At 38.4% G+C, this 23,547-nt stretch overlaps 1 protein-coding gene and 1 long non-coding RNA gene across 2 annotated transcripts in view; one reads left to right on the top strand and one right to left on the bottom strand.

Moving 5' to 3' along the window:
- LOC142079536 (macrophage mannose receptor 1-like) overlaps positions 1–23,547 on the bottom strand; it is a 35,235-nt gene that overhangs the window by 10,649 nt on the left and 1,039 nt on the right. The window contains exons 2-22 of the mRNA XM_075143895.1: positions 23,049–23,222; positions 21,678–21,839; positions 20,630–20,743; positions 19,393–19,539; positions 17,970–18,152; positions 16,906–17,060; positions 15,543–15,656; positions 14,236–14,351; positions 13,204–13,352; positions 12,237–12,436; positions 10,821–10,948; positions 9,437–9,524; positions 8,696–8,840; positions 6,380–6,415; positions 6,116–6,279; positions 5,542–5,609; positions 4,544–4,644; positions 4,066–4,205; positions 2,750–2,864; positions 1,916–2,097; positions 1,150–1,252 (exon numbers count right to left, since the gene is read on the bottom strand). Of these exons, the coding sequence (XP_074999996.1) occupies positions 1,150–1,252; positions 1,916–2,097; positions 2,750–2,864; positions 4,066–4,205; positions 4,544–4,644; positions 5,542–5,609; positions 6,116–6,279; positions 6,380–6,415; positions 8,696–8,840; positions 9,437–9,524; positions 10,821–10,948; positions 12,237–12,436; positions 13,204–13,352; positions 14,236–14,351; positions 15,543–15,656; positions 16,906–17,060; positions 17,970–18,152; positions 19,393–19,539; positions 20,630–20,743; positions 21,678–21,839; positions 23,049–23,222 (2,784 nt within the window). The remainder of the gene's footprint in view (positions 1–1,149; positions 1,253–1,915; positions 2,098–2,749; positions 2,865–4,065; positions 4,206–4,543; positions 4,645–5,541; positions 5,610–6,115; positions 6,280–6,379; positions 6,416–8,695; positions 8,841–9,436; positions 9,525–10,820; positions 10,949–12,236; positions 12,437–13,203; positions 13,353–14,235; positions 14,352–15,542; positions 15,657–16,905; positions 17,061–17,969; positions 18,153–19,392; positions 19,540–20,629; positions 20,744–21,677; positions 21,840–23,048; positions 23,223–23,547) is intronic.
- On the top strand, positions 43–6,099 carry LOC142079537 (uncharacterized). The gene is made up of 3 exons (XR_012672709.1): positions 43–341; positions 5,349–5,434; positions 5,729–6,099. It is a non-coding gene; the product is annotated as an uncharacterized LOC142079537 (long non-coding RNA).

Genomic DNA, 23,547 nt, shown 5'->3' with positions numbered 1-23,547 from the left:
ATTTTTAGTAACTACCACCTGGGTCTGTGGCCAGGATGGAAATTTAGGAACGACTAAAGCCAATCATCTTGCGAACCTATAAACGGTGGTTCTAAGTGAGACCCTCTGAGCTCTCCTGGACTGCAGCAGGCTGCACCTAGCATCTCCCTGAGTCAGACGCCCCTCAGAACTCGCGGCCTCTTGAGTCTGCGAAGTTCAGAGGACCGTTGCCAAAAGCTGATGACGGGACCTGGGCTGAAACCCTTCACTCCATGAGGCTCAACCCTCGCCCATTGAGAGAAATGCTGAGACATTTCACGTGAGTATTTCTTCTTCACTGAACTCGAGGGATTTTTTAATAGGTACCTTTTGTATAAAAATATATTTTTTTATATATATATATATTTCTGTCTGTGTGTATGTGTGTGAACTAATAATAAGCATAATTTGTAATTAAGTAATATTTTAGTAGACTGTATTAACTTACTTTGTAAATGTTAAATTACTTAATGATTAAGTGCTGCTAAATTTTATGATCTACCTTAAAACTGTGAATGAACCTTAGACTGCTGCTAAACACATGTAATCCCTTAGACATAAACCATCGACCAAGTCTGAGACTAGGGGCAGATCCAGCCGGGTCTACTCTGAACCTCGTGACTCAACGGGAGGGTCTCCTTACCCTTTTCGTATTAGACATAAACGGTTGTCCAAGTCTGAGACTAAGATTGGATCCAGCTGAGTCTTCTCTGAACCTTGTGACTCAATGGGAGGGTCTCCCTTACCCTCAATTATAACACGATTTTACTTTGTATGCTTCATCCCTGTAGTAAGTGATAGAGTGAACCTGGCCATTGAACTCTGTTAAGTCGCGCTTTTATAAATCTCTATTAAAATCACTTTCTGCTAATACTTTTGACGATGATTATTTAAGGGGCCCCTAAACCACTTATTTGTGACAGTGGATATGCTGGTAGGGGAGAGGCCATAAAGCCAAAACTTTTTTGTAATCCTTATCCCAGAACGGCTTTTGTGTCTGGAATTCCTGAGCTGGGAAAGTAGCCCTGCTTCCCTCACCCTGGCACAGCCGGGCAGTTACAACTGAGGACTCCTACGGTCGGATTGTTCAGTAAATGTCTTCCAACAAAGAAGGTGAAAAATAAAACTTACTGCTGTCCATCTGGCAAATATAGCTTTTGTTTTGCTGACAGTCAGTGTTTTCCCAGTACCCTGCTTCATCTACAGATCTTTTCGTCATTGCAATACAATCAGTCTAGGGAAAAATTAAAAAAGAAAATAATAGCTGATAAAGTGCAAAATGTCTGGCAAAACAATAGAAGTAGGTTTGAGGAGACAAAGTTAATAGCTTTCTTTTCTAATTTTCTGGCTCTTTTTTTCATTTATTGTTTCTTGGAAATTAAACATATTATATTATATATCTTAAGCAAATATACTTTCCTTGGCAGATTACTGCAAGAACTTCTGTCAGTTTATTAAAATTTCTTGGAGTGCACCAAAGCTATTTTTACTATGTAGTTTATGGTACTCTGTACTGAATTTGTTGAAGTTTCATTTGGATTCATGCCGTACAAGGAGAAACAATAAAACAAAGTAAAAATCCCAGCTAGTAATACTGAATATTTTCAGTAAAATCCAATAATTCTCATAATTTTAATTAATTCTAGCAGTAATTATAATACAGCATTCCTTTTCTGCAGTTCTAGACTTCTGCAAAGGAATGACAGTAAGTATAGACTCTAAACAGGCCTATTAATCTCTGGGTACAGCTTTAAACACTTGATCTCTGAAATATTCAGTTGCATTCTGCATTAAGCCATTAAAATATAGGATCCTAGCAGACACAGAAGTTAGGCTGGTTAGTCTAACCTTGAGTATGTTATCTAAGTTATGCATTTTCTGATTTTTTTCTGTTTACCTGTATTGTAATATAGTTCCAGTCAACTTTTATGTATTTATCTCTAAATGGGAATTGTCTTGCCCACTTTGAATAATCAAAAACGCTTCCGTCTGTCCAAAGATATATACCCTCACTGTTAATGTCATTCAGTCCGATCCACGTTTCATTGGCAACATCCTTTAGGTGGAAGGTGAAGAAGGCTATTAAAAAAAAAAAAAAAGATCAGACAAGGAGAGTAGCTGAAGAGTTGCCTTTCTTCAAATTCAGTGTAAACCAAATTCCAAATAAAACAACCAATCAACTTTTAAAAATATTGGAAATATCAAGTTCAGTATTGTTAAACTATGAATTAATGGTAAAAGAGAAAAATTACAATGGATAATTGAGCTGAAGCAGTTTGATTTCATTAAAAAAAAAAAAAAGGAAAAGATTTTAGATAAAAATTATATAAACTTCTTGGAAATATTATAAAAATTAGGGCTAGAAGGGACTTCAAAAGCATTAATCAGTATTTCCCAAGGTAGCATCAACTGCATATATGTCATTTCTGATGGATGTTTGTTTACTGTCTAACTTGAATATCTGTGGGCATTTCATTACTATGAACTATTACTATTTATCCCATCTTCCAAGGCCATGGGGAACAGATTATTCCATTCCCTCCACATGGCGCTTTTGCCAAGAGATGGGAAGTATCGTAATATCTCACTCCAGTCTTCTCTCTGGATCAAGCAGCTCCAGGTCTTCCTTCATAGGTTACGCTATTTAGATCTGGAGGCCAGTTCGGCCTTGTCATTAGGTGGTGAAATGTGCTGGCTTCATACTTAGTGCCAAAAGATTCGGATGCCATACCTTGCACTTGCTCATTGTGTATAGAGGCCAAATTTCCCCCTAATGCTATACAGGCACTTCTTGCAGAGTGCCAAGTCAGTCTCTCTTCTTCTCCGGATCCAAATATTTTATAACACTGCAGGGAGAGTAAAGGATTAGACAAAATTTCAGGTGTCAAAGAGTATTAAAACCATTGGTTTTGATTAATTCAGTTCTAGTCCCTGCATGTAAAGAGCAGCAGATGGGGGATCTGCTGAAATGTGAATACTTTCAGCCAGCAGAAAGGAGACCCAGCTAATCACAGCGATGCATGTGCAGCACTTACAAACCTGTGGGTGTCCAAGGTTGGTGCTGGGCAAGAGTGGGCAACTTCCAAAAGCTTTTGAGGAATTAAGTAGATTTCCAAGGTGCACGGGTAGAGATTTCGGGTCACATTACTGAAAAGTAGAATTTTGAGGGACTGAAACTGTTTCCTGATTGGGAACATAATTTGGGGCAAGTACCTCTCAGGTCAAGTTCTTTCAGTTATATACCAGATTTAATGCTAAAACCTGAGCTTGTATGAGCACTCAGCATGAGTAGAACAGCATTAGGAAGAAGTACTCTTTTGTACCGTATATTAGTATCTCATGGGGATTTTTCCTGAATACCAGTATAAAAAAAAGTTTTTGTGGTTGTGTATGTTCTGAGGGACAGAAGACATAGGTTTTTAACTGGCATATGCTGCTTCCCCTTTCTCATGTCCTTTGAATGCATAAGAACTTTTCCTGTTGATTGCACCATAGGTTTGATTTGTGGTTTTCATTTGTTGGTTGGGTTTTTTTAAGTTCATATGGCCAGGTGTACTTTTGCTTAACTTAGCAAAAACCAATGCTTGCTTGTTTTCTATATTTGATTTGACATTTATTGCTGTTTGTGTTACTCAACTTAAGATGAGTTGTGATAGCCGATTACATATGAAAATTGTGACTTTTCATTTTTTCATCTCAGTGTTACCCAAAAAAAGGGGCTTACACTTACAGGTAAGGATAATGGAACAGGATTTCCATGCAGTAAGTATGTCTAAAATAAACAGAAAATTCTAGAAACTGAAAAAGTAACTATGGCTAAAGGCACGTGGACATTTACAAAAATTATAACTTAAACATTCAAATTCACCTTTTTTTGAGATTTAGATATGGACTTGCCAACATGAAAATTGACTACACTGCTAATTAGAATACCGCTTAATAAACTGGTGTATAAAGTGAGAGAATTTATATAGCGACATAAAAGGGATAGTTGTTTTCTCTGCCTAGAGCAAATCTGCTAAATATGGCTGAGATTTGTTACTGCACCTTATTGTTAAACAAAAGCCAGGTTTCAGGACATCCTCCCAGAGATGGAAGTACAGTAGGAGCAAATCCTGAGTAAGTTGAATTGTGCCTTTCACAGATGAAGGCATTTTTCACAGCACAGCTTATATCTTTCCAAAAGCCTGTAAATAAATGGAATACAGAGAATCACTGTCTGAAACTCTCGTACCAGCAGTCAGCCCCAGGCAGTATTCATAAAGCACAAGTGAAACTTTCCGGAGGCAGGTGAAACAGTTGCCATGTACACATTTACCCAAATACACTCCTCCTTCCTCTGTGGTATATTCGTCTCCTAAGAGTGATGGCGTGGTTTTAAACCTCAGCATACTTGTTATGAAAATCTGTCAGTATTGTTCAGCTACTTATTTGTGGGGTAGCCTCAAATTTAAATACGTAGCAAACATTTTGGATTTTGATGCTAAATTTTCAACCAAATATTTCTTGTTTCTATTTTACTCACCAAAATCTTTTGACATTATCACACAGTTTTCATCATTATTCGCAAAATTGGGTTCTTTTGGAGCCCAGGCGACATAGTTCACTGGGGTCTGATCCAGCCAGCTGAAAGGAACAAGGGGACAGTGGCTGCCGGACAGACATCTCCAGCAGTCATTTAGTTACAAGGTCTGTTTAGGTAAAGGGCTAAGCAAGGTATTAGCAGTGACCAGAGGGCAAAGGCTCTACATATACTGGAGAGAAGATATCCACAGCGTTACTGCTGCTTCTCGTCTGTTTAGTGCTATCACATTCAAGTCCCATCAGCATCCCATTTTGCCAGAGGTTGGATAAACAATGTCATACTCGAAGGGAAGGCTTCTTATGGTCTGGACAAGACTGAAACCCCAAGATCTCATGGACTTCCCTTTCATCCCAGAAAGGTGTCCTCTTTCCAGCCTCCGACAAACAGATTTCTACAACAGGTTCCCTACCAGCAATTTCAGAAAGCTGTTGGGTGAGATGTTGCTTACACTTCTTGCTTCCAGCTCACATAACTTGAACCACTGGGATTAGTCTGATTAAACCCTTACAACCACATTTTATCAAAACCTCCTGGGCTTTCTCTGTAGCCATTGGAGAACTGGTTAGAGTTAATCTCATCCTAAGGTTGATGTCTAAAGAGGATCAGGTGAGTAACATCCTAAAATTAGCTGCTTCTCCTCACTACCTATGAAGGGTTGCTTGGGTGCTTAACTCAGTTCTCTTAGTGTAAGATATTAAGTGAAATTAATCTTAGCCATTAACTTCTATTGGTTTTGCTCTCCCAGATTTGGAAGGAAGACACATTGCTCTGCTTAAATATAGAAGAACTTAACACTTCTGATCTGAGACTTCTCCTGAAAACTATCCAGAGGTCAGTTGCACAACAGTTATTAACCTGTAAAATGAAAGCACACGCAAATGCTCCCATAGAGCGAGATGAAATTACCATCATCTGTTGTCCAGTTTTCCTTTACTCACCTGAATTTCTGATCAAAACTGACAACTAACCCAATGAAATATGATTCCACTCTCAGCTTTGTGTAAATCTAAAACAAAAGTGATTAACAGTTAAGCACTAAACAGTTCCTCAACATCAAGCAAAAATCTGGAAGCCCATTAACCATGCCTGTGATTTTTTTTTTCCTATTTCTTTTTTTTTTTCCAGGATTTGAGCCTCAGACAAGAACATTGTAGGTTTAGACCCCAGTTTCAAATAGGCAACAGGGATATGGGGATCATCCTGGAGTGAGGAACCCACTGGACAAGAAAGCAATAATCGCTGTGCTGAACACTACGTATCTTAGAAGAAATAAGCAACCTGGCCCTGAACTTCCTTTGCTGCGCCTTTAACATTTGCATGCCTTTTTCCTCTACCTGTGAAAACAATAGTAATTTCCTTACAGGTCCTGAATAAATATATTGTTATATAAATAAGTAATATGTAGGACAATAGCTCAGGACTCTAGCCGACCTAAATAAATAGGCTGTTCCCTTTATTTTATCAGCTGCTCTGCTTCAGAATTCAATTATAATTAATAGGCTCAGTGCTTACATATTTCCATAGAAATTGTCTTTTGCTTTCATTCTCAATGACAACAAGATCTGCAAAGTTCTTCTGACAAATTCTCCGTGCTTCTTCCATATGGACATGTTCTTTGCTGAAATAGTACTGCTTATTTTCATATATAATCCATCCATCATCGGTGGCTTGATATTCTGAAAGATAAAGAATCATATATATTACATTCATATCTGGTCTGTACAAAGTCTGAAAACTATACAGTAAACTTTTCTTTGAAAGAGGAAAAAATCCTACCAAGTTTGTAGTCCGGTTCAGGTTTTAGCAGCGTACCTGTAAAATAAAAGCTCATCATGAGCAACATTCCAAATACAAAAAAATCCAGAGAGATTTGCTTTATGTAGTTGCAAATGCTTTGTATAATAGAGAAAAAAAAAGCAAACTATGATCTAATGCATTTTCAAAATTTTAGAGCATATACCACTGGATTAAATTAGAAAATATATATAATTTAGAAACATTTATCCAGTGAAAAATGTGAATCTTTAAAGCATATATACGTATCTCCAAAAGCACTGTATTAAACAATCCAGGATGTGCAGTAAACACTTTGTAAATGAAACTTAAATCAGTTTGAAAATTTATTTAGTGTTTTTACTTGGCATGCTATTATTAATTTTTTTATATTCATGGGACTAGAACCAAACAACATAATCCAGCCAATGTATTAAGTTCTCAAGCTTATCTACATAGTAGTAAACTATTCACAAGTACTGAAAGCTTAATGCTGGTATTTTGTAATACCACACATCATTTCCAGTGTCTTGATGCATTCCTCCTATCCTGATGGCTTGGCTTTTACTAGGAAAGTCTGTTTTTAAGAGTCCTGGAGAGCCAGTAGATACCAAACCCAAGTTTCTGATTACAGGATGAACCAGGAGGAAGCAATTAATGTGTTGCTATTCCCAGAGCCAGCTATAGCCCCTCAAAGGTAGCTCTGCTTTCATTTGGGTGCCTGTTATTTTGTTCTTGAAAGGACTACCAGATCTGTTTTAGATTTCTCCATTTCTTCTCTGGTTTGATGGAGAGGAAGACATTATTAAAGAAATGACAGGAACAGGTTAGATGAGAAATAAGCAAACAAATGAAAAAGCAATTAAAATTCTTCTGCTGGGAGCTTTTAAACATTTTCTTCTTAAGTATTTAGTGAAGAACAGAACTAAAATTATTCAAATGTCTTCATGATGAATTTACATACTTCACCTCATTTTGATTTTATTTTTTAATCCTAACATAACTATAACATTCCTTGTTTTTCCAAAAAATGGAGTATCTTATGTATTTTAAGTGAGTATGAGGGAATTAACAGTTGAGCATCTCTCTTCTCACGTTGACCCTCATATAATCTAGATTCACAATAACAAGATCTAATTCTTTTTTTTTTTTTTTTACTTTTGAAAGGTCATCCAGGATCAAGATAAACTGATCAGAGTCTTTATGTCATGGTTTCTGAACTCCTCCTGAGTAATCTCACCAAGAGCAGAGAGCCACATCTGTACAAAGCAGCGTGCTCAGGGCACCAGAAGGGGTTGCACAGGATGTACTGCTTCAAGCTGGTATACGGAAATCAATGTTTTGATGGTGCATTTGTATGACTAATCTACCCACCAGGGAACAGTGATTCTTCCTTTTCGGTTAAGCAATTTTTCAGTGTTAGCATGGTGCCTTACTTGCTGTTCAAGAGTAACCGTTTGTTGGCAGTCATCAAATATTAGATATACTCAGTGCTTTTTATATAACTGCTTCTCCCTTCCCCTCCCTATTGTGCTTCCTACTAGTTCCTTGTGTGCATCCAACTTTCTTTTCATTTCAAGAAGCTTTTAAGAATCTCCTGCTCCATGGAGATGCACACAAGTACTCAGTTTACAACCAGGAAGCAGGGGTGTGAAAGTAGGACCAAGTAAGTAAAACAAGTTCTTCTACTATCAGTTGTCACTTGGGGTCCTCAGCCCATGAAGACCCCGTTTCCTACTGGTAGGCACCCCAATGCACGTCCATCAGGACTGTTTCATGCCCTGGCATCAGGTGCGGGAGGCCTGGCATTAGGGTCCTGTTTCCCAGGCAAAACTGGTGGATGCAGGAGTCCTTCAAGGCTACACCAGCCTCTGCTTTTGATCTCTTTTTCAGAGGTGCCGGTTCCTATAGCAACTGATCCCTCTCTTTGGTTCCCATTATTCGTTTCACAGTGGGAAGCAAAGCTTTTTTCTCTTTTGCACAGAGAACTCTAGTGTCCTGCATCTTTGGCTTTACTGGGTAAGCCTGAAGTAGATAGAAATACAGGGAGGCAATAAAAGGAGAGGTGATAAGTACCTTTGCCTTGCAAATTTATTCAACCCATGGCAGAAAGAGATAAAACCAGAGATAAAGTAATAGGGACATCTTTAACTTCCTGCATCTGAGTACAATTGAAATATCTTGATTCATTCCTCTTGCTTTATGTGTTGCCTTCACTGCAACTGGTTTTAAAATGAGCAATTCCCAGTATCTTTCTTCTTTTCAATTTGTTTTTGAACTTGGGTTTATTGCTTCAATTAAATGGGGAAGTAATCATACCTTTTTTTGTTTCACAAATCCAATTAAGTAAATGTTCACAGCGCAAGTCGTTCCAGCGCATTTGAGGTGATCTATTGAACATAACACAATGTTCAAGTTCTTCATGGTTGTTGGGTTCATCTTCATCCCAGTTCTCATAAATTATCTGTGTTGGAAATACATCTCAATTACTATGTGATTCGAGCTGAGTGGAAGTAATTGAGATTGCCATCGTAGCACAATTTCAGGATCTCATCATCTCAAGTACCTTGTTTATGGGATCATAGGAGTTCAGATAGGTCTGAGAGGGCTGTGAAAGTCATGCTGATCAGCTCACTTTCCCCATTGCTCCCCGGAGAAGGTGTAAAGATGACACGGTATAGAAAAAACATGTCTGATGGAGAAAAAACTGATGGGCGGAGGGAGTTGTGTTTATCTCGTTTTGTGAAAGATGGCAACCTGACTTCTCTGTACTGACATACAGCAGTGCCCGGTCTGGGATGCTGTGAGGATCTAAGAGTGTGGAGTACGGAAGATGGGATATAACATGGTACCAGGGATGAAACAGAGGCAATTTTGTACTTCCATTAGTGTGTTAAGACAATGCCATCACTGTGCACTACAGCTGTTCAGCTGATGGATAAAGGGCTGCCATGCACCTGCCGAAGGTTTAAAGAGATTGCAAAAAAGGCATAAAAAGATGAAAATCTATATATTCTAAAGGACAGAAAGTCAATTAATATCCAGCAAATAAGTACTCACAGGGGATCCATCAATCCAGGCAAATCCGTCATCAGGATTTAAGAGAAACAAACCGATCCAGAAAGCCTGAGTGTGCAGTCCTTTATCTCTAAAACAAATCATACAATATAGATACATAAGCGTAGAAAGAGGGGCCATGATATAAATGGTGCTTTCTGTCACATCTGAATTGGGAGCTGCTCCTTCACTGTGGGCCCATAGCCAGGCTCACTGCCTGCACTCTGTCAAAGGGTTTGACAGTGCTCTCTGTTGGGACAAGACTTGCCATATTTGAATGTAAGTTAATGGACAAGTGATGTGGCACAGGGCTAGCTCAGGGTCTCATCCTTGTGGCTGCAACACAGCTCTTGGCTTGGAGTTCACAGACAGAGGCTTTAGCAAAAGTAAAACATCAATAGAGAGCTATAATACAATTTAACAAATGAAAAATAGTGAAAATTGTTTTTCAACTGCTTTGATTTTCTTCTTGGCACTTCCTATGTAGTTTATTTAATAGTTCACGCTATTTATGTTGTTGTACCTATGGACCAGATAAAATAGACTCCTATTTCATTCACTACATACCACAAAGATTTCCCTCCACAAAGATTTCACGGTCTAAAGCAAAGAGACTTAACAGACAAGTAAAAACATTCAGCTTCTCACGGTACAGAGAAATAATAAAATGAAGAAGGGTGAGATCACGAAGACTTTTCTATATGACAGTTTTAAATCTATTTGAGAAATTAAACCTAGATTCACCACTATGTGAAACAGTTTTGGTTAAATAGCTATATGTTATGTGCCATTGAGATATCTTGACATTACGGAATACAATCAGAATGTAGTGGTCTAATTTTGGGGGAAAATAATGGCATAATTTCTACATTGTGGGCAAGACATGGCATCTACATTGCTAGCAAAAATTAATTAAAATGAATTCCTGTTTGATTTCGGGAGTCTTCAGTTTGTAGTCAGAAAATTTCCACATTGAGTCCTTGCATTTTGGTTTACATTACCCATTAACTCAAGGGTTTTTTTGAATGCGTTGATTAAAATATGACTTGCAGCCAGTTAGAAAAAGGCACAGTTAAAGCTGAACATTTTATTGTCTCCCTTTTGGAAGAGGGACTAACATGTACAAAGTTGATCAGATCTGGAGAACAGCCTTGGCAAAAACCTGTGATGAAAATTTCAAAAATATGAAAGCCTGTTTGAAATATTCAAGATTTTTTTTTTTGAAAAAGCAATGTTTCAGGATGATATTTCCAGATCAAAAATTTCCATTTTAACTTAAAGTTTGGTTGTGTTTATTCACTCACTTGCCCCGCTCCAGATATATTTTGAAGGAATTCTTGTGTAACACAGCATGGACATGAAAAAGTATCATTGTACAAGTACTCACGATGCTAATTGCCATAATAAAATTTGATCTTCTCTTGTATTGATTGTGACCAGATTTCCTCCTATTTCTCTACAGAATTCTTCAGCCTCAAACCAAGACTTCTTTTGGTTTCCCTCTCTCACAAAAAACTATTGAGAAAAAAAAAGTAAAAATAAATTACTAAATGTGCAAAGTTTGGCATATAAAAATATATAATTGCCTATGTAATTAAAATCAGTATCACTTTCGCACCCCTTTATTCTTGAGTGAGACAACATAATGTCTCTCAAGACCTATAATATTAAACAGTAATGTAAAGTGTCTATTTTAAAATAAGGCAAGAGTAGCATAGGCATCTGAGGAAAACAAAACGTATCACAACGTACAAAGAAGAAAAAAATAATTTATAACTTAATTGGAACTTTGACCACTGAAAGGCTCAAAGAAAGACAGAATAGCTCAGTTGTGGTATTTCACCATAGAAAGCAGGAGATTTTTGAGAAATGGAAGGTGGAGGGAAAACCAATAGGTTGGAATAGAAAAGATAGTATGGATGGAGAAAGCTGTTTTGCAAGGTGCTGACCCTGGCTGGGGAAGAGATTTTTGTATGGTGGTGCAAGCATACAAATAGCTCCACTTTCTAGTATGAAGTACGTACATTCTTGAAGTAAGGAACTGGATGCTTGACATTTTGGGAAAGGATAATCAACATTTTGGAAATTGGCAGAACCAATAATGTTAGCAACAATAATTAAGTGTGACATAGAAGTTAAGACCCTTATAAAATCATCTCTGGCCTCCCAACAGGCAGAGAGTCTCAAGAAAGAAAGTGAGAGGATACTTATGTAAAGACCTGGAAGAGCAATGTTGCGTATTTATTTTTACTTGATCTATTTTGCCTTTTCTTTACTTTTTTTTTCTTTTCAAAAAGGAGACTTTTTAAGGCATTTTTAGCTAAATCAAGAGAATGCCCAAAACCTTTACTTGCTGAAGAGTCACCAATGTCAAACTAAACCTGGATCTAAAAGTATCACATGCAGTGTGAGAAAAGGTTGGCAGAGGGCCAGGTTTCCATAAGTTTTCTCTTAGAAATGTTGTCTTATGCAAGTGACACTGCCAGCTCTGGACATGTGATACTATGTTTTTCTCAAGTCCCAAATTCCTGGAAGCAAATAAATTAGGTGAGGTTCTCACCTGGCATTTTAATAAAAGCAAGCACATTTGTAGCACTCTGTTTTCATTGTTTTAGGTTTTCCATTGTTGACTTTCATTATATTTGATGGATTTTCTCATGTTTTTTTGCCCTTGAATACCATGGAGAAGATCATTCCCAAAAAATGACCCAGCGCCTGGGTCCCTGAGTACCACGGTGACCAGGGCACGGACCCCCGGGCTGCCCCGTGCTCAGGCTCACAGTGAAGGTAGACACACACTTACTTTGAAGCACGAGTCTGCCCGGGAGGCTCCGTCCCAGCCTTCGGCACAGGCAGCTGCAGGGACCCGTACCGGAGGAGCAGGAGGCGGCACTCCCTCTGCCTGCTGTTTGCAAAGATAATTTGCTGTCTTCTCACAGCTAACAACATCCCATAATCCAGCTGCAATTCCAGTTCCCATGGCAACACAGCCTTGCTCTTTTCCTTTTTGATACGGAAAAGAAATGAGTAAAACCGAAGTCTTAATTGCTCTCTAAGAAATGAGACCTTTGCTTTTATTCACAGAAAATGATGAAAAGGAAGATGAAGATTATGCAGACTAAAAACCATCCTGGATATAAAATTATTTTTAACACCTCCTGCCAGAGCCCAGATACGGGCCAATGAGCCTCACAGACGCAGATGGCCTGACAATTACTTTGAGGTTCTCAATATCCAGGTAATTCAATTTCAAGAAGGCTGATATCAAGTACAAGAAGTTTGTTTTAAGGCATAACTAGCTAGCGTGAAGGCAAGAGTTCTCACATAGATGCTAATTTGTTTTGCTGAAATGCAAAACAGCTGGACATTCGCTGCTCGTTTCTCACATATACACCTTGTGGGTCAAAAAACTGTCCGTAATAATTTTTCTGAATCTGATGAGTTGTTGTTAACTGGTGTTAAAAAGTTGAAAGAGATGAGACCATGGACCTTGTTAACTCCTGCACAGTATTGCCTTTAGTCTAACCCATTACAAATCTGTTTCTGTACAGCTTCGCAGGAGATTGACTTACACAACTCCTGACACTCAGCTGTGACGGTGCTTGTTGCACTGGCGTCAAACACAAGGTCTGATGGTGTTGCCCACCTATAGCTACAAGCACAAAAGAAAGTGCCTACTCTAATTTCTAACACCAGGGGATGGAAAGCAGAAACCAGCATGAATTGCAGCTGCACTCCTATCACAAGGGTTGAGGCCGTGCAGAGCTTACCTGGCATTGCTGTGTTCCAGTGTGTGAAGAGAGGAGTTTCACCACTGGTCCACCTGAAACTCCCGTGTTCTTCTGTGTCGGAGAGACCGATCCAGAAATATTTTTCAGACCTCAGCCCCATCAGACTAATCAGAAAGGCTTGCTCATTTCTGAAGTGGAAAACAGTGTTCATTCACAACCTATTACCTTGCAATATTAATCTAAAAGTGGTACAAATAGAGGTATCACTATCATGCTAGCATGACCCCAAGGCAACAGCTCCTCAGTGAAATTGAGGCAAAACCTCATCAGGCTTTTAAGTGTGGTCAAAAGAATTTGGTGAGGGACAACCTTCTCCTTTCAGCGGAAGCATCTTCTTTCCACCCAGTTCTGTGAAATGTCGCAAATCACTGCTCACATGGCCTTCTAGTCGTATTTTACTGTTTTACTTGCCTTTCCAAATCTTTGACATGCCTCAAACAGACCACCAAGTCAGGACCAAACTGTCAGCTCTGCTAGCCATCACCTCTGAGGGTAGTCATGTTCCTCAGAGGCCATGAAGCCTGCAAAGCCTGACTGAGATATGGGTGCGTTGGAGATGATACATTCTGGCTGTGGTGGGGCAGGTCCTGGGGATGATTTCCTACATTTGTTCAGAATTTGGCTTAGAAGGTAGTTTAGGAAAATATTTTTGTTAAAGCTTTACTATCATAATGACATAACACCCATCAATAAATAGATGAAAATTGTAGTAACTACTTTCCAACAGAAAAAAAACCAAAAATAACATAGAAGTTGCTTTAATTAGGAATTGAAAGATAAGAGAAAACTGTTTAACTCAAGAACCCCCCAAATTTGAAAACTGTTATAATATATTGAGTAAAACATTGAGTCTTTTTTTTTCCTGCATGGACAATTTTACTTGGCTTACTGCTACAAATTTTTTGAAAAGTGCTGATAAAACACTTTGAAGAGTTCAACAAATTGACAAGTTTTGCAAGTTTCTCCACCAGAGGCACTGATTTAGAAGTATAAAAAAAGATATTTTCCTACCTGCTTTCCACCGTAGCTAGATAAGCTTTGCTCTGTTCACATGTCTTATTTGCTTCTGAGAACGTCAAAACTGCAGAGCCCACCAAGTAACAGTGAAAACCATATCTTTTCCAACCCTGTGACAAACATAAGGTTCTTAATGTGAAATTGGAAGAGAATTCAATATAGAAATTAGCTCTGCTCTTTTGTGTATAAATATTGGATGTTAAATTTGTTGCAGCTAAGCTTAAAACCAAGATGAGACTGGACCGATCTGTTAATAAACAAAAGCTGGGGTTTTTTTGTTGCTGTTTGCTCCTACAGAAGGCCTTTTTTGTTTAAAGGATGACATCAAGATCTTAATTTTCATCTCTTTTACATGTACATGACTTTTCAAAGAAAATTGTGACTATGCTATTTGCTATTGCTTTCCAGTGCCCTGTAAGGCTGGGATTATGCAAACTGCACCATATCGAGCCTGTGATTCATTCAGGGGGGAGCTGCAGCTCCAGCCTTCCAGAGCTGCGGGATCTGACATAATGAAATAAAAAATACTGCAATATGGAAATGAATTCACATACAAGCACAGCTCCCCAAAGCTGCCTCTGCCATCCATAAGTGCAATGGGTAAAGAGACTTTCTGAGCCAAGAGAAATCCAGTCAGTGCTTGTTTGTGGGGAGGGTAGAAAGGAGGAATATCAGTAAAACGCCTCTGCTTCTCCTGCTCTTAGAGAGATCTGTGCTGACCAATATAGATGTAATGGTTTTCTGAAAAGGTCAATTCTGGAAAAATTACTCGTTTGGAAAAATATAACCTGCTGTTATCACTCAAAGGCCAACTAAGTAGTCCATCGGTAGGAGCATGGTAAGAAAAGCTGATCCTTTTCTGTTTTGAAATTATTTTCTTTCTTTTATCGTTCGTATATAGTAAGGACTTTATAAAGACTTTAAATAGCAGATCTGAGAGAAGAGGCAAAGTGGCTTTTGGTAATTTTACATGTGTTGTTAGGCTAAGAGCATAAACAGAGAGAATAGTGGTGAAATTATGATTTAAAAGATATATGTAATTTTGTCACAGGGTGCCTGATCTGGGAATGGAAAGGCAGTATTCATGTACATGTAAATGAATCTTGACTTTCTTGAGTATTTTCGCAGCAAAAATGAAAAATGCACATATATTAGTAAATTGCTAGTAGGAAAAGACTAGGTTTCCTCAAGAGTAGATTTTCTAGAAGATATGAACACAAAGACTCTAAAAGATGCAAGAACCAGCAAATTAATTCCTGCTCATTTTTCCCAACATAATTAACTTATGAGAGAGCCTTTACTTTCGGGCAGCCTGGGTCCTCGATTGTCTCTTTTTCAGACGATTGTGATGAAGGCTTCTTTTTACAGATGTAACCAAGTTGCTTATCACAAACATCAGTTGCCCAGTATCCATCCTAGAATAGCAGGGAGAAGAAACAAATGTAAAAAAAGGGACATTCATAAACATAAGAAAACTAGTGGTTTCCTCTTTATTCACTACAAGGCCCACTGAAATATACTACCTAGGAAGGCAATAGGATCATTGCTGGAGATTTATTTAAAAAAAAAATAGACACATCTGTCAGGATTGGTTTAAGATCCATTTGATGCTGTTTTGAGATGAAAGAAGGAAATAAATAACATCTTGAAGTCTCAGCATTACTTGCTATCATAACTATGTTTGTAAAGATATATCTCATTTGGGGCTAATGGATCTGCATTTAGAGCAGGATTATTGCACTACACTTCTGGAACAAAGATCAATGAAACTGAACTAATGCACATCCGAGTGTGTTGCAGTAAATCTAACTATTTTATCCATCAAGGAGAAGACTCTGAAAATGACTGATTTCTTTTAAAAAAGGAATTACGTAAAAAATAAAAATTAAATAGGAGTTTTTTCCCCCCATAAAATCTGGTTTAGGATCAATTCTATTGATGCCTAATACTGGCAAACATCAATATTATTCTGTGATATAACAGTTCTTTCAATAACAGCATTTCTTTCATAACAGTATTTTCAATTTGTTTCTTTTAAAATTCATGACACTTTTTGTGTGTGTATGTGTGCGCACGCACGTGCATGTAAATGTGTCAAACAATGACTTGCAAGAAAATAAAGTTTGCGAACCAAGCAGTCAGAAGTACTATAGGTTTTAGGTTAGGTATTTGTCAGGTAGGTGTTAGTGCTCTCTTTATGTCACAGCTGAAGAAACATGCCCTAGTGCCAGGTCTCCATGCCTCAATGCCATGTCTCAATGAAGTGACATTTAGGGACATAATGGTCTATTGGATTGGAAAATGAGGTATGCAAATAGCATCTATGATAACCACACAATGTATTTACTAGTTCATCCCCATTCCTCTCCCAGAGCTATAACTTTTTTCATTGTTGCAGCCAAGAGAATGAATCTAATGTAAAATTTCTGATCAGGCTTTCCACCAGATAAGAAATCTCAAAAGGTAGCACTAGAAAAATGCTACCTCTCTGTTTCTGATCTCTCCTGTCCTCAGAACGTCTCTTCTGGTTGATGCCAAATTTATGGGGAAAGCTATTTTAAGCTAGGATATAGAATGACTCCTGAATAAGTATATAAAGGCAAGTGATTTCAGACTGATGTAGTTACTAGTTTGCATTACTATAAAACGACTGCATGGTTATACCTGCCCCTTCATAACAACACAGTCCTCCAGACCGTTTGTGTAGGTGGGATGCCTGCGCTGCCATTTGGTGAATGTCACAGGCGTCCCGTCACTCCACTCGAAATAGAAGTGAGCCTTCAGGTCATTCAGACCCAGCCACAGCTCTTCTGTTGGCTCTGAAGCATGAAAAGAAAAAGCGTTGCTTATGGTCTGCTACACAATACAGTGAACAAACAGGGACTGATAAATTTGGGATGTGGTACATGAGAGGTGGTCTTCATGCTTTAACAAAAATGCTGGTTTCCTCTCCGATCTGCAGTAAGAGATGCCTTGGTCTGTACTGAAAAGGCTCAGATTCTATCCAGAAATCCTGAGTTTAATAAACACAGGGCTTTTTATGGCTGGCATAAGATTTTTGCAAACTTTCCGAGTATCTGTGACTTAGAACAACAAAATGGCCCCTAGCATGGAGGGTAGGACAGTGAGTGGCTGTGAGTGTCCCCACCCGTCAGGAGATCACACTGAGCCCAAGCCACGAAGACATCTGCCAATACATCTCCTTAATGGGGAAGCATTAGAGGGCTTGTAATGGCCTGTCAAGGGTGTTCACCAAGTCCAGCATGTGCAGCAAGCGTCAGGACTGGTTGCTACAGATCCAAGGAAAATCAGAAGTTAAAAGATATTGTTTTCTTAGAAGGAGGTATAGCAAGACGTTAACCTCAGTAAGAGATTTTTATCTCAGCAAGAAGTTAAATTTCTTCTGGGTTTGGAGCTCAGTTCTGAAGATATTGAACACAGAATAAAGATGCCAGAAATACAATATTTAGAGATCTTTATGTGTCTCTGTTAGGAATACCATTTTTTTTTCTTTTCCCACTTTATAATGTTTTACAATGTAGATTATTTCTTGATAAATATAAATATACTTCTATGTTTATGCAACAGCAACAACATAAAAGACCACCATAATTCAGATTCAGCCTTCCACTTGTGACATTTCAGAGAAAGCATTAATATTTAATATGAAGCCCAGCTTTTACATTACAGATGGGGCAAACACAATACAGGCCTACATATATACTCACTGTAACCAAGCTGTGATACTAGAAAGCTGTATTCAGCAATGTTGTGGACACTTGCCAAATCTGCATCTTGCCTCTTACATGAAGTCAGAGCATCTTTCCATATTTTGGGTTCCCGTTGAATGCTGTAGCAGTGGCCTGCGTATGGCCACCAGCCATCTGGGCACTTAATAGGTCTCAATTCCTCTAAAATCAAAGCACAATTTTTCAGAGCAATTTTGTAAGAGGAAAATAAAGGACACTAGAATGAGGTCTCTCAAGCACTCTTTACAAAAGTGGGACTATATGAATAAACATAAAGCTGTAGTTAGAAATGCAAATACATTCAAATGAAAAACAAATATCGTTAAGGCACAGTATGCGAACTATGCAAATAGAATGGTGTCCCCTTAAGCAGAGAATCATTGAAAAATGCCCACATTGTGTCAGAAATACAATTTGAAATAATGCTCTGGGAGGAAAGAGAGACCAAAGCAGACATCAGCCTCTCCCCTCTTCACCCCCCAGAGCAGTTCAGTCAGTGTGTCATGGTCTCCCGTGCTGCATGCAGTGGCTGACATTAGGCTCTGCCTCCTGTTCCATGTCTTCTTGCAAACACACATAATTTTCGGATATGGAAAAGTGTGAAGTAGTTCTTTGATAAGTGCCAGTCGGTAAGCAGTGCAAATTAGTGCAGAGTTGGTCGTTTTCTCTTCATACTAATTCAGTGTCTTTTTTATTACTTAGATTCCTAAGTATCTTTAAAAGCTTACCTTTAAGCTTGCTTTAAAAAGAGAGTCCTGCATTTCTTTTTAAGGTTAATAGGGGAATAAGGATTCTCTGAAATTATTTCTCTACTTTCTTTAATATAACTACTTCTTTAAAAGTAGCTTTTATAACATTCCCAGATGACAGCCTCCAGCAGATCCCTCCTGCATGTGCCATGTTCATGGCCACGTTGTGTCATTGAAGCCCCAGGTCGGGGTGGCCCATGGATGAAATTAGCCTGTGTGAATACTGCTGCTCCTCCTGCTCTGCTCATTGCATACTGTTTCATCAGAAGAGGATTTTCTGCATTAATATTAGAATAACTGCAATTGCTCATTTGGAGCAAATGAGAAGAAAATGAGAAGCATAAAATTTCTACTGTGTTTATGCAAATTTGATTGCTGGCACTGGTTGCCAGCAGCTCTTATCTGTCTTGCAAGAATGAATGATAGAGTGATGGAACAAAATAATAATATTCTTCTCTGGATGGTTAATACACAATGGGAGGACAAAAGCAGTATCTAAAACGCTGTGTGCGCATGTATAGCTGTGTTTTTCAAAGGTTTCTAACATCTTGGTTGAAAAATAATGTTGCATACCTTTTATCATTTGCAGATCTTTATAGATTGGTCTTTCTAGAAGTCAAAGAAAAAGCTTTCTTTTTATTTGACTAACCTACCTTCGGGTATAATGTCAGACTTTAAAATGAAGTTTCCCTTTTTACAAATGTAGCCGAGTCTCTGGTTACATGCTTGGTTTTCCCATTTAGCATCTTTTCTGGGATTCATCACTCCACAGATTTTCCCAGGGAGCAAGAAAGGACTTCCTTTGAGTAAGAGAGGAAAACAGAATCTCACAGCAAAAATAAATAAAAAGATTAACAAAGCCATCATATTATCAGCAGAAACATCAACCTATTCTGATTTCTTCAATGTTTAATATGAAGAAGCCCTCTCCCATAGGATAACTGGTGGTGTAGTTTATAGGATGCTGCTTTTAGTCTATGCTTTGAGAGTGAAGTAATGACCCTCCATTGACTTTGTGTCATGACAGTACTGTGAAATTTCTGGTTCTTTTCCTGATATCCTGGTGCTCACAGACAGAACAGCTGAAGCTAGAGCACTATGCTGTGTCAAAAAATTCCAAACTTTAAAAATATTCAGTTTTAAATTACACCATCCTTCCAGTATATCTCAAGAATTTCACAATTCTACTTTCCTATAAAATGGCTTTTCTCTTTTCTGTTGCAGTGTGTAAAAACCTCTGTAAGCAGCAAAAGAAATTGCCTGATACAGAATTTTTGAAAACTTAGAGGAGAGTTTAATTATTCCTTTAGCACATTGTAACTTTTCCAAAACAGGAGGCAGCTTGAAATACTCATGGCACAAAGAAAACCAACAAGCAAATGGAAGAACTCCCCACGTGTGAGGAGCACCACAAACCCACCCCTGTCTCCTTTCTTTGAGGTGGCCCAGTGCAATTTTGCATAAACTGCTGAGGAATTATGAGCTGGCTCAATAAGCCTCTCAATAATATTGAAATTTCTCCAGACAACATAGCGCCATTATTTTCTAAATATTTTGCTACTTTGGAAGATTTGATTTATATTTATACTCTTGGGCAACACGTTATGGAAAAATTCTGATCTCTGGTCTGTAGGGTTGTATATCACTCCAAATGATACCCTGCTTTCATAAACAAGTTCTTTGCTTATATAAGAAAATAAAAGAACTTGCTATAGCTGTGAACTTTGTGATTTGTAATTTGGAAGTGTACTTCTTAAAATAAAAATCTGGATCTTCAGCTATTATAAATCAGAATGGTCTTTCCTGAAATGAAAGTAGCTAGGGCAGTTTTTATTAGTTGGTGTCTTACCAGAATCCATTCAAAGATAACAAAATAGATACAGTTCTTACCTGGAGCCCAATTTAAATATCTGAAAGGGCTGCCCCCAGCCCATTGCCATCCACTGTTGAAATTCAAAGTGTTCAATCCAATCCAGAATGCAAAACTGAATTTTTTAGTTAGCTCTAAATTAGAAAAAAAGTCAATTGTATCTCCCTATTCTCATTCTTAGCAAGTTCATCTAAAAGAAATAAAGTCAAAAGTAAGAAATTTATATTTCTTAGTTTAAACCAGCCCCAAACCGGTACTTTCTGCATTACTGAGGTACACAGATTAAAAAAGTAAAATGAATAAATATTGATTCAGCAGACATCTCAGTAGCTAAAAGGGCAAATGAACATCTTATTTCACTACTTAAATAAGAGTATACTTCTCTCACTTTGTTTCATTACAACGTAAGAGATGCAAAAAATACCTTATTTTCATCAGGGAATTGTGCTAAAATGTTTCTGTAACAGATTTCATGGAGTAAACACATCCAAAAGACAAAGGCAGTGTGCCAATTAGTTGCTTCCAGATTTTTTTCTATGTGAGTGGTTTCAAAGCCTCCTTCACACCATTTATAACCAAATTGATACCATGATACTTGTATCTGAAATCCAATGGAGTTATTTAGAGTTTATATATGCAAATGTACCCATATTAAGACCAATCTAGCCGTTATCATATGTTCTTCTAGAAAGATTAATAATGCTTGAAACACAGAAGAAAAAGGTAAATTTGGGGAGCAGACCATAGCCCTGCTCAGGAATGAGTGCACCAGCATGAAGGCAAGCGGAGCAAACCCTTCCCCTGGGACAGGCTGCAGAAGATGCCGTAGCTCCCACCTGGAGCACAAAGGTGGGATGGGGCCATTTCCCCCCCTACAGAGGTTTGGGACCAACCCTTCATAAAAAAGCACTCCAGTGGAAGGGCAGTTCAGATCATCTCCCTTTTGGCAGCTGCTGAACCACCCCTGACACCCTGTCTTCTTCACTGAGACAGAAGACAAGGCAGCCAACTTCATCCTCTAAAGCTCTGGGGCAATATATTTTAAGGTCTTGTTCTCTATCATTTTACCCCCTATATATGCTTGCTCATGAATCTCTGTGATGCTTAATAGATCTGCATTTTGCTGCCGACAGCTTTTCCTTGCTTGGTGCCATGTTAGAGCTGATTCTGAGTTTATCTGATAGTGAGTGCCAGTTGAAATATCTTCTGTCCAAAATCTTTCTGTGTCATCTGGAAGAAGAAGTGACACAGAGCAGTGCTGTTAGAGGCTTGACATTGCACCAACTACAAGCAAATGAAGTACATAACCATACAAAATCTGTAAAAATGCACATTATTAACTGTATGCTATCATCAATTTTAAAGCACCAGAAAAACTGAAATCAGATTAGGCATTAATTAAAAAAAAAAAGTGTAATTTTTTTGAATTTAAAAACATTATTTTAAATTTCTAAGTTTTTAGAAGGGAGTGAATGGGTTTCCAATATTTGCTTTTAAATTTTCTTTTACACAAAATGTAGTACTAGGTAAACTAGACATATTTGTTGATTGAAAAAAGAGATTCCAGGGTGAAGTCAGAGGAGGAAAGTAAGTGTGTAGGTGAAATCTGACCCTGGAGGCTCTTTGTCCCTGCGGGGCAGGAACTCTCTTCTAGCTCATCGTCAAGAGAAGCAGCTTTTTAAAAAATGGCAGAACCTGGCCCTTGACAGCCCGAGGAGCTATAAGAAGAGTCTGTGTAGCACCAACGTGCAGATCAGCTGCAGTCTTTTTTTTTTGCAGAACAACTCACAAAACCTTGTGAAACTGTTGTGTTACTGGGAAGGCAGTGGTGAGAAAAGTGATACAGTTTGTCCCCTGAGGTGGAGGGATCCAAACTTAAGTTCGGTGCAGAAGATAGATGGTACAAAGATGGGAGAGGAGTATAATTTTAACAGCAGCATTTTTGTGTAGGCTGGCAATAGGAGACAAGAACAAGATAGGAAATGGATGTTAAGGGGAAAAATCAGTATATAGCAGTTTAAGTGAAAATTGACCTACAGGACATGCCTGAGGGATAAAGAGCAATGGGAATTTTTTGAAAGGAAGATATCGGTCTAAATTCATGCTGGTCATGCCATGCACTTAAGTCACATAAAATGAGCTACCAAAGAGCCTCCTCACCTCTCTGGTCCACAAAGAGAAACAGCCACCTCCAGCAAGTGAGTCAGAACCTGGCTGGGCTGCACCACGCTCTGGAGGCACCTCTTCCTCTCCGCTCGCTATAGAAGGAGCACTTGGCTACTCAGGCTAAGGTTCAGTCAGATGATTTTAATTTGGGCTGCTCTGACAAGGTTTGTCATGAGGGTGCGCAGCTGGTACCTGATAATGAACCTGGTAGCTCAATAGGTAGCTCAACAATGTTTCATGACAACAAGCTGATAAATGAAATGCAGAACTTACTTATTAGTGGGCAAAATCCATACAGTTTATCAGCATCGAAGTCTGCAGTTGTCGCACACCAGAGCCAGCCATCTGACCTACCAGCAGCTGTGCATCCACTGTACTGTTTGCCTTCATATTTGAAAGGGAATACACATGGCTGTCCATTGGCGTTTCCTTGTAATGTAAAGGTATCTATGGGGAAGAAACAGCTAAGAGGACATATGAAAATAATCATAAAATCATAAATCTGACTTTCTGGTAATGGATCTATCTATCAGTATATTTGTCTATCTAAACTGAGGGGTCACACCATCTTTTTTAATTAGTTTTTATCATTTTTCCCCCTTGTGTAGCCAGAAATTTTAAATAAAATGTTGTTTTAGTAAAATTTGGGGTTTAAATACTGTGTTTAGAGTTTGAGATATATACCTTGTAGGAAAGTAAAATTCTGTGATGATAAGTTGCTGATAAGTTGTGGTTCCTGAAGACAGAAAAACCACAAGTAGATCTCTGACAA

The sequence above is a fragment of the Calonectris borealis genome, chromosome 2 (genome assembly GCF_964195595.1).
Source record: "Calonectris borealis chromosome 2, bCalBor7.hap1.2, whole genome shotgun sequence".
Taxonomy (NCBI): domain Eukaryota; kingdom Metazoa; phylum Chordata; class Aves; order Procellariiformes; family Procellariidae; genus Calonectris; species Calonectris borealis.
This window is presented reverse-complemented; position numbering and strand designations above follow the sequence as displayed.